General features: G+C 37.5%; 1 protein-coding gene across 1 annotated transcript in view; it reads right to left on the bottom strand.

The window, feature by feature from the left end:
- Window positions 1-3,459: 3,459 nt before the first annotated feature.
- Window positions 3,460-10,700, bottom strand: part of LOC114648456 (cell cycle control protein 50A-like) — a 57,878-nt gene continuing 50,637 nt past the window's right edge. The window contains exon 7 of the mRNA XM_028797513.2: window positions 3,460-4,873. Coding sequence (XP_028653346.1) covers window positions 4,680-4,873 — 194 coding nt within the window. The 3' untranslated portion in view covers window positions 3,460-4,679. The remainder of the gene's footprint in view (window positions 4,874-10,700) is intronic.

Below are 10,700 nucleotides of genomic sequence, written 5' to 3'. Positions count from 1 at the left end.
CTGGGTCGCCCCTGAAGGCCTGCTGTTTTGGAGATACTCCAACCCAGTCATGCAGCCATCACAATTTGTCCCTTGTCAAAGTCACTCTGGTCCTTATGGTTGTCTATTTTTCTTACTTCCAAAACATCACCTTCAAGAGCAATCTGTTCACTTGCTGCCTAATCTATCCAACCCTTTGACAGGTGCCATTGTAACGAGACAATCAATGTTATTCACTTCACCTCTCAGTGGTTTTAATGTTGTGGACGATCAGGGTATACTGTCATGTAGCTTTTATAATCTATAAGCTTGAAGAATAATTGTTAGTTTCTTGTTATTTTACATTTTTATAATAGTAAAATTCTCTGAGCCATCCTTTAAAAAGGAAGACTCAATGAAGTTAACACTGAAGTATTCAGAACGGTTAGTATGGTAGTGTAGGGCTACTCACCTGAAAAGTTTTGTGACCTGTGCTTGTACAGCACCTTATTGCACAAAAACTGTCATCCATAGCTCAAAAATCTTGCAATGCAAATTTAGTCTTATACAGTACTTGGGAGTAATAATTTTTTCTCATTTAGGACACTAAATTCACCAGGAATTAGGAGCGCACACACACACAGTGTAGTACTTCAGAGAGTGAATTACAGTGCATCCGGAAAGTACTCACAGCGCATCACATTTTCCACCTTTTGTTATGTTACAGCCTTATTCCAAAATGGATTAAATTCATTTTTTTTCCTCAGAATTCTACACACAACACCCTATAATGACAACGTGAAAAAATGTTTGAGCTTTTTGCAAATTTATTAAAAATAAAAAAACTGAGAAATCACATGTACATAAGTATTCACAGCCTTTGCTCAATACTTTGTCGATGCACCTTTGGCAGCAATTACAGCCTCCAGTCTTTTTGAATATGATGCCACAAGCTTGGCACACCTATCCTTGGCCAGTTTCTCCCATTCCTCTTTGCAGCACCTCTCAAGCTCCATCAGGTTGGATGGGAAGTGTCGGTGCACAGCCATTTTAAGATCTCTCCAGAGATGTTCAATTGGATTCAAGTGTGGGCTCTGGCTGGGCCACTCAAGGACATTCACAGAGTTGTCCTGAAGCGATATCTTGGCTGTGTGCTTAGGGTCGTTGTCCTGTTGAAAGATGAACCATCGCCCCCGTCTGAGGTCAAGAGCGCTCTGGAGCAGGTTTTCATCCAGGATGTCTCTGTGCATTGCTGCAGTCATCTTTCCTTTTATCCTGACTAGTCTCCCAGTCCCTGCCGCTGAAAAACATCCCACAGCATGATGCTGCCACCACCATGCTTCACTGTAGGGATGATATTGGCCTGGTGATGAGCGGTGCCTGGTTTCCTCCAAACGTGACGCCAGGCATTCACAACAAAGAGTTCAATCTCTGTCTCATCAGACCAGAGAATTTTCTTTCTCATGGTCCGAGAGTCCTTCAGATGCCTTTTGGCAAACTCCAGGCGGGCTGCCATGTGCCTTTTACTAAGGAGTGGCTTCTGTCTGGCCACTCTACCATACAGGCCTGATTGGTGGATTGCTGCAGAGATGTCCTTCTGGAAGGTTCTCCTCTCTCCACAGAGGACCTCTGGACATCTGACAGAGTAAGCATCGGGTTCTTGGTCACCTCCCTGACTAAGGCCCTTCTCCCCCGATCGCTTAGTTTAGATGGCTGGCCAGCTCTAGGAAGAGTCCTGGTGGTTTCGAACTTCTTCCACTTACAGATGATGGAGGCCACTGTGCTCATTGGGACCTTCAAAGCAGCAGACATTTTTCTGTAACCTTCCCCAGATATGTGCCTCAAGACAATCCTGTCTCGGAGGTCTACAGACAATTCATTTGACTTCAGGCTTGGTTTGTGCTCTGACATGAACTGTCAACTGTGGGACCTTATATAGACAGGTATGTGCCTTTCCAAATCATGTCCAGTCAACTGAATTTACCACGGGTGGACTCCAATTAAGCTGCAGAAACATCTCAAGGATGATCAGGAGAAACAGGATGCACCGGAGCTCAATTTCGAGCTTCATGGCAAAGGCTGTGAATACTTATGTACATGTGCTTTCTCAATTTTTTTATTTTTAATAAATTTGCAAAAACCTCAAGTAAACTTTTTTCACGTTATCATTATGGGGTGTTGTGTGTAGAATTCTGAGGAAAAAAATGAATTTAATCCATTTTGGAATAAGGCTGTAACATAACAAAATGTGGAAAAAGTGATGCGCTGTGAATACTTTCCGGATGCACTGTAACTCAGTCTGTTCCAACTTTACTTAAAAACTCATGGTCTTTCTTAAAGCAATCAACAGAAACTGGGACACCTATGGAAATGGTTTGCTTCAACTTGCTAGGCTTAATTTACTTTATTTGCTATAGAACATCTATAGGTTGTAACCCATCTATTGATCCCTGCAGAAGGCCCATTTGTAATATTCTGAAATTTCCTTTTTTTTCACTGTTTGCTAACCTAAACTTTAAATTTAAACATCTGGTAATTTACGTGCTGGCCATTTAACCATTTTAGAACATTCATAGCATTTGAACTGATCAAATTTGAAGAAAAACTGAGCTGCTCCAAAACATCTGACCGGTAGAATAAATGTAATGAGTCCAGTCAAACAATGACAGAAATATTTGCTACCTAAATTCAGCCAGTTCTGACATAACACTGATTTCTCGTATATTTGAATTGGTTATAGGTTATGTATTTTTACAAATAAGAAAATTTCCAATCAACCTGAAATCGCCTTTGGCAGTTGCACTATAGAGTGATGTGATACCTGATTAAATCATAATGCAGTGTGTAGTAAACATAATCAATAATTAGTATTTCACTGTAATGTATACATTTATTGATTATACAAAATCATTGTTGCTATATTTCAATAATTCAGAGTTAACTTGTATAAAAATTTTGTAACTTGTGCTGGGCATATCGAACACATTATGGCCTGCAGAACAAAGTCCTCTTGAAATGTACACAACCAGAGAGAAAGCAGAAAAGCTGTAGGCCTAGAAATGGTCACAATTTAAGTTGTACTACATGTATACTGAATACACATAGGGCATGACATCACACTTTCTTTTCTTCCACTGCCTTTCTTAACTAAATAATATTTGTTTTTTTAAGTTGAAACTTTGAAACTCATCATTTATCCTAAAACATGGGTAGGAAATTAAATTATTATGGTTATGTTTACATTTTACCACAATGCCAAATTTTCACTCACATGTGACACTGATCCAATCTTTTTAGAAAAGTATGGATAACAAAAAAACAAACACAGGATCAAAAGTGAAGGTCTTTTCGGTCAAAAAAGGAGCTACATTTAATGAAGATGCACCAGAAACTTTACATAAAGAAAATGAGTTATACCTCACTAATGCTTCAATAATGATAATAGAAAACCAAAAAAAAAATCATCTTGACAAACTGTTCTGAAACTAAATGACAGACAAATTATGTATTTTTTCAAATTTTATTATTATGGCAACCAAGAAATCTCCAAGATAAGTTTCAAATACATGATTCATAAATTATTTAATAGCTAACTATACAGGACTAACCAATGACTTTTAGATTTAGAGTAAAACATTTTGTAATATTAAATAAATAAATTGCATACTTAAAGTGCAAGACTTGGCCGAGGAATCAATGTTGTGAATGCACTTTTCAGTTTACCTACTCTTTTCATGCTTCAGGTAAATATAATTAGGACAGCATACAAGAAACCTACTGTCAGGCAAAAACAATGGTAATATTGGTCCCTAAATTGTTTTTTCTTTGCTCACAAACAAAAAAAAACTACATTTTCAGATAATTTTATAACAGGTGAAAGTATATAACATAGTAAAACTTCCTATAAGAACATAAAAAGGTAAAAAAAAAAAAAAAAATATATCACAACATAAACTCAACTGAAGCCTGCACATCTGTAAATTCAATACCAGTACATCCTTCTCTCCAATTACTATGACCTCTTAAAAACAAAATAAAATCTATATGTAAAAATTCAGAAGGAAGGATTCTTACCTGTCTGGTGTTGCACTTTTGCTCCTGGTTTTACTATACAGTATACATCACATCAAGACTCAATGCAAGAACAGAAACTTGAGGTAAAGATTTTTTTTTTTTTTTTTACCCAAAGAAACAAAAATTACACCTAATGAGAGAAGACCATACATTCACTTAATAGGAACCTAATAAATTAGCTTTAAAGCTTTGGGAAAGCACACCATTTTCTTGGAATGGCATTAAAATATTTGTATTCACATAATTCATTACACAAGCTGATCTCTGCAAGCCCAGTATAGAAGTCCTTCCCAGTACTTTGTAAATGTTGTTTAAAAGCTTCATCTGAGATAGACCAAAGAGAAGATCATTTTGACATTTAAAGTAGAGGCTCTACGCTGCATGGACGTACAAGGTATGCCCAACTGAACAGACGATAATATTGAGTTCAAAATGAAACATACTGATAGATGAGAGTGATTTGAACCTAACAGTTCAAACTTAGCATGCTATGAACTGGTCCATCTCAAATATAAGCTAAAATATTGAAGAATAACCAAAAACAAATATTTTGAAGAATCCTCTATGGTTTACAATCTAGTGGTCAAATCTGGCATCTCTGGTATTGCGCATGCAGAGTAGATTTCTTAGGCAGGACCACTTTGTATTTAGTTAGGGATGTCTGCACTGTTGTTGCGATTTCCATACTTGTGATGGATGATGAGCAAGACAACACCCAGGAAGAAACACACAGAGCCAACGGTGATATAGGCAATGCCCAAAAATGGATTCTTGCCACCCATCCAAGAAATTGTGCTTAGGATCATTCTTTTACGTCCTTCAAATTTGTCTACGGGGTAATCTGTATGCTGTATAGGAAAACAAGGCAGTCTTCACACTGGTTTTTAAAAAGCAAATCACAGACATTACAATGGGAAAGAAAATGTAAAAAACATATGCACTCAAAAAGCTTTACTACCCAATAGTATTTATTTTTTATATTGTTATTGTGATAAACATTTACATATAAACTGTAAAAAACACCGTACATCAGGGAAATGTCTCATTACATAAAGGCTGATTGGGCTGATCTAAGTAACTATAGCCAATAAGCTAAACATATACCATGTGTACTTTAATAAAAGCCATTATTGAGGAAAAGGCTGAGCGTCACTATTAGTGAAGAGTGAGGATGTTTTCTTTGTCAATAATTATTACTATTATATGGACTTGTATGTTCTGTGCCACACTGAGAGCATGGTTAATACAAGTGATGGGCCATGTGAATAGCACCACTAACCAACAGGATGGACGGTCATGTTGTGAAATAGGAAAGGAAAGTTTGGCGAAGCTCAAGGAAGGTGCAAAGCTCAATGGTTAACAAGCACCATTTTATTTTATTTTTTTTACTGTTGACTACAGGCACTCTTAGATGTGTACTAACAGTCATCTTCGTTATCTGTTCTGCACTGTCAACCTCCCACCCCTGGTTGTGGTGCTGAAAGCATCAAGAGGGAACCAACACACCCCCAACACAACTCTTCAATCGCGGTGCTTAAAACATCAAAGGGAGAACCTTCCTCCCCTGTTTTTCGATTGTGGTGCTGCAAACTCAGAGGGAGAACCAACCCCCTCATCCCTGTGCTTTTCGATTGCAACACTTTCATTATTAGTTTTAGGGATGCACGATAATATCGGATTTATATTTGTATCGGCAGATAATGGGTTAAAATAATTTTATCGGCATCGGACCGATGACTAAATTGGACCGATAATTCGAACCGATATTGATGACGCATTCACTGTGTTCCGGATGTGCCGGACGTTTAGGCGACGCTGGGCTACTGTGCGAAAATGTCTACGGTGTGGAAGTTTTTAAAAGTGAGTGAGAGTGACATAAAATATGCCATTTGCAACACTTGTTCGACTAATGTTTTGCGCGGAGGGACCAAAGTACGAAATTTCAATACCACCAACTTAATTACACACTTGAAGACACGCCATCCCGACAAATATACAGAATTCCTCAGAGCAAAAGAGGAGAATCCTGCGCCACCGCGTACAAAATCAAAAACTGCAGTTGCTCAACGTGTTGATCAGTTACTTGAAAAGTCAAAGAAATTTGATAAAGATAACCCTAAAGCTAAAACAATTACTGCAAAGGTGATGGAATTTATTGCTCTGGACGATCAGCCATTTTCTGTTGTAGAAGATACGGGATTTCGAAGGCTGCTTGAGTATCTCGAGCCCCGTTACCAGATACCCAGTCGCCGTTATTTTTCGGACATAGCGCTTCCAGAGTTGCATAAAATTGTGGAAAGTCATGTGCACACACTCCTTGCTGAAGATGTCACAGCCATAAGCTTTACCACTGATATATGGACATCTGATATGAATGCTATTAGTATGCTTAGTTTAACTGCTCAGTGGATCGACCGCAAGTTTGAACTGCAGAAAGCAATCTTGCACGCCCAAGAATGCTCCGGATCACACACGGGTGCTGCACTCTCTGTAGCATTTAAAAGAATGTTTGAAACATGGAAAATACCCAAAGAGAATGTTCATGTAGTATTACGAGACAATGCACGCAACATTGCAAATGCTATGGAGGAATGCGGGATCCCAAGTTTGCCATGTATGGCTCATACTTTACAGCTTGCCGTGAACGATGGCGTACTATCCCAGTGCAGTGTCTCTGATACAATAGCGATCGGCAGAAAAATAGTCTGTCACTTTAAGCATTCACAATTAGCAAACTCGCGTCTCAAAACGATACAAACTGAACTTGGTATGCAGCCGAAAATGCTTCAGCAAGATGTTTCGACTAGATGGAGCAGCACATTCTATATGCTGCAAAGCTTGCTGGAGCTGAAAAGAGCCCTTGGGGCTTATGCCTCCGATTTTGAGTTACCTGCAACTCTAACGCCTAATTAGTGGGGTTTGATCGAGAACATAATCACACTCCTTGCTCCATTTGAACAACTGACAAAAGAAATTTGCCAGTCTGAAGCCTTGGCTTCTAACATTATTCCCTCAATTAATGCCTTAAAACGACTGTTGACTAAAAGTGCTCATACTGACTTCGGAGTCAAAACCAGTAAAAGCGCTCTCTTGGAGGCTGTAAACAATCGTTTCATTGAGATTTACAAAGAATCCAAGTACCGTGTTGCCACTATTGTAGACCTGAGATACAAAGACCGCTATTTCGATGCAGATGTAAAATCACTGGCATTCAAAATGTTGCAAGCTCAGGTGGAACTTGCATCGAACGAAATGCAGACGACTGAATCACAGATAGATGGTCCACAACAGAAAAGGGCCAAGAGAAATGATGAAGTGGCTTGCACGCTCTTCGAAATGTACAACGAAATTCTTGAAGAGAACACATTGATGCCTCAGGAAAACAGCCAGATGACAACAGAGGTGAGTTAAAAAAAAAGCACTGTGGAGATCTTTACAACATTGTTTTAAGTAAATAACATGGGCTGTCGGATATAATATCACTATTCTAACATAATTCGAATGCATACAAAATCTTGGAAGGCAAGAAAGAAAAACGGCAATCGAATGTAAAAAGAGCGTTTGTTGGTTTTACCTCGCACTAACTTTGGCTTCATGTTACTTAAGATGTGCTGGACACTTTTGTGGGATTTTCCAGATCTGTTTTTGCACGTAACTGTTTAGGATCAGTCTATGCGTATTTCTAAATTGTTAACCTATATTGTTATTAGTCATTAGTTAAACGGTCGGCATCTTCTGTGTTAAACACAACCATTTTAAAGATTGCTAATTTTCATAAAGCGACTGAGCCAACTATAGCCTATGCTTCTTTGCTTCATATTTTTGTTCGGTGCGTGTTAACTAAATAGTTTCATAAATAAACAAACTCGTTTTACATTTTTTTGTTACTTTGAAAAATGCTGTCTGCTAATAATTGATTATAATACTTTGTTGAGGTCTTTCAAGTATTTTGTGTAACATTTAATACACTTGTTTCATTTGTAAAACACGTAAAGGGTCACAATGCTTCAGTTTATTTACTGTAAAAAATAGACAAAGGGATATAAGGTCCTCTGGCCTCTAGGAAAAAAAGAAAAAAAATGACTGCATTTACTTTGTTTGAGCAATCACTGACAATTTTGTTTGTTTTTCTTTTGAACATTGTCTTTAGAAAGTGCCAATGCGGTTTGTGTCTTATTTCTCTTTGCGTTGCTTTTTGTGGGACAGCCAATCACATTCATGGAAGACACTGTTTTCAACTGAGTCTCTTAAGCAATAATGAGCAACTTGTAAGCAGATCATGATCATGCCCAATGCGTCGATCGTGTTGCATTCAAAAAAATTTTTTTTTAAACGTTAGTCTATCATATATCCTTCCTATGGCATTTTCCACTTGATTGACATACAGGGCGGCCAGTCTGAGATCTCTTTTCTTCTAACACACTAGTCATCCAGCACGCACGATCAAACGCGCGAGCTACTGCAAAACTCCGGCTGTGATCTAGTTAGCCTTCCAATTTATATCGACTAAAGAAGGGATTTAAAAAAAAAATTTTGTTTGGGCAGGGTATGGGCTGGATGTGGAATTGGAAGAGGATTTTTTACTCACAATGTCACAATCGAAGTGCGTTTGTCTGATATGTCAATCTATCATTGCTATTCCAAACAAGGAAAATGTGGAAAGGCACTTTCGAACTGTTCATAAAAACTACGAAACTGACTTCCTTCTGAAAAGCGATCCGAGAAAGAGAAAGGAGAGGGAACTAAAATCGCCGTTAATCGGACAGCCGTCATTTTTCACATTCAGCTGAAGTCTGGGGCTCATGGACAGTTTTGGAACTTACTCACAGAGAAAACGTTCCCAAAAATGAGGAAATGTGCTGCCTCCTTGACTGCATTATTCGGCTCTACTTATTTATGCGAGTCAGCCTTTTCCCATATGAAGATTATTAAATCCAAGTACTGTAGTGACCATAAATGTATTGAATTGTTATTGTGCCATAAGGGTTATTCAGTTATGCAAGGTATGACAACATATATTTTATGTATAATGTATACTCAGTATATATATATATATATATACACATTTTTAATGTAGGTAGATCATTTCGATCTGGTCATTTTAAAAGTAGCTCACAAGCCGAAAAAGTGTGGACACCCCTGATCTACAGTGAAAAGCAAAAACATTAATAATAACATGTTTCAAAAAACAGCAAATACAATACAAACATGCATTCAATTCAAATGCCATATACTTATTTTTATTGTAAGGATTCTAATCTTAATCTGACAGCCCTGGTAAAAGCCAAAATGCAGATCTATCTTTTAGATATGAAAGATGACACAGAATATAATACTGTATATGTATGCATGCTACTTGGCAGGTGCAGGGATTTCTTTCTGAAGCACCAATCCCGAGGAATGAAAATCCACTGAAATATTGGAACAACAACTGGAGTCGGTTTCCTACCATTGCCAAAGTAGCACACAAGTTCCTGTCAGCCCCATGTACTAGCGCGGATAGCGAGAGATTATTCAGTTTGGCTTCTAATGTGATCAACGAAAAGAGAAACAGAATTTTCTGTGACAAGGCAGAGATGCTCTTGTTCGTTAAGAAAAACCTCCCCATCATGCTTAAAAAATAGAAAAGAATGATAAGCCTCCAGAAAAAAAAAGTTACTTATTTCTTTACTGTTGTACGCTTTTCTGATTTTTAAAATTATAGATTGGTTAGATTTATTCCATCAAAAAAGAAAGAAAAAATGTTACGTGGTAAACTATTTAATACTGCAGACTGTAAAACAAAGGATCAGATAGCCAGTCAAATGTGATTGAGCAGAAGCCATTTTAATGATTGTAAATAATCTGCAAAAGTTGTTATTCTTAAATTGTATTGCTTATTTCATTGTAATTGTACATTTTACCATTTTTTTTCAGTTTTCATTTTTTCGATTATTGTTGAATTTGTTGTATTTGTTCCATCAAAAAGAAAGAGAAAAGTTATTTAAAGCAAAAACCTGTAGAACTGTTTCCCATATAACCAACAGGTAGCCAGCTAAATGTGGCAGATATCATTTGTTTTTAATGATTGAATGTGGTGTACAAAATTGTCATACAAATAAATGTTCACTTTGTCTGTAATTCTTGTCCAGACAGATCAAGTCTCATTTTTCTCTGTATCTTATAAATATGTATATCGGCATCGGCAGATAAGTACATAGACATTATCGGATATCGGCATCGGCCCAAAATTCCCATATCGGTGCATCCCTAGTTATTATTGGACTAATGCCTTTATCCAAGGCGACTTAAAATATTTGAGATTCAACTGGGTACATTTCTTTTGTTTTTCCGTTTGGATCACAGGCAGGCGAAGTGACTTGCTCATGGCCACACAGTGTCAGTTATGCAATTTAAACCCACAACTTCATTGTCTGATGTCCAAAGCCTTAAACACTGTAATACACTACCTGCTAAAAATATTAGGCCTTGGTTGAAAGAACAAGAAGAAGAAAAAAAAAAAAAAAAAAACCCAAAAACCTACAAATATTGTATACAGGCACTATTACTGAGGTAACACAGCTAGTAAGAATATAAATAACAAGCTGGTTAATTTTGTGGAATGGCAGGTGATCTATAATCAGCTAAATAACTACAGATTGACTTGCATGTAGTTCAGCTGGGAAGAA

Source organism: Erpetoichthys calabaricus, chromosome 3 (genome assembly GCF_900747795.2).
Source record: "Erpetoichthys calabaricus chromosome 3, fErpCal1.3, whole genome shotgun sequence".
Lineage (NCBI taxonomy): Eukaryota > Metazoa > Chordata > Cladistia > Polypteriformes > Polypteridae > Erpetoichthys > Erpetoichthys calabaricus.
The sequence above is the reverse complement of the archived record's forward strand: the minus strand, read 5'-3'. Positions and strand labels throughout refer to the sequence as shown.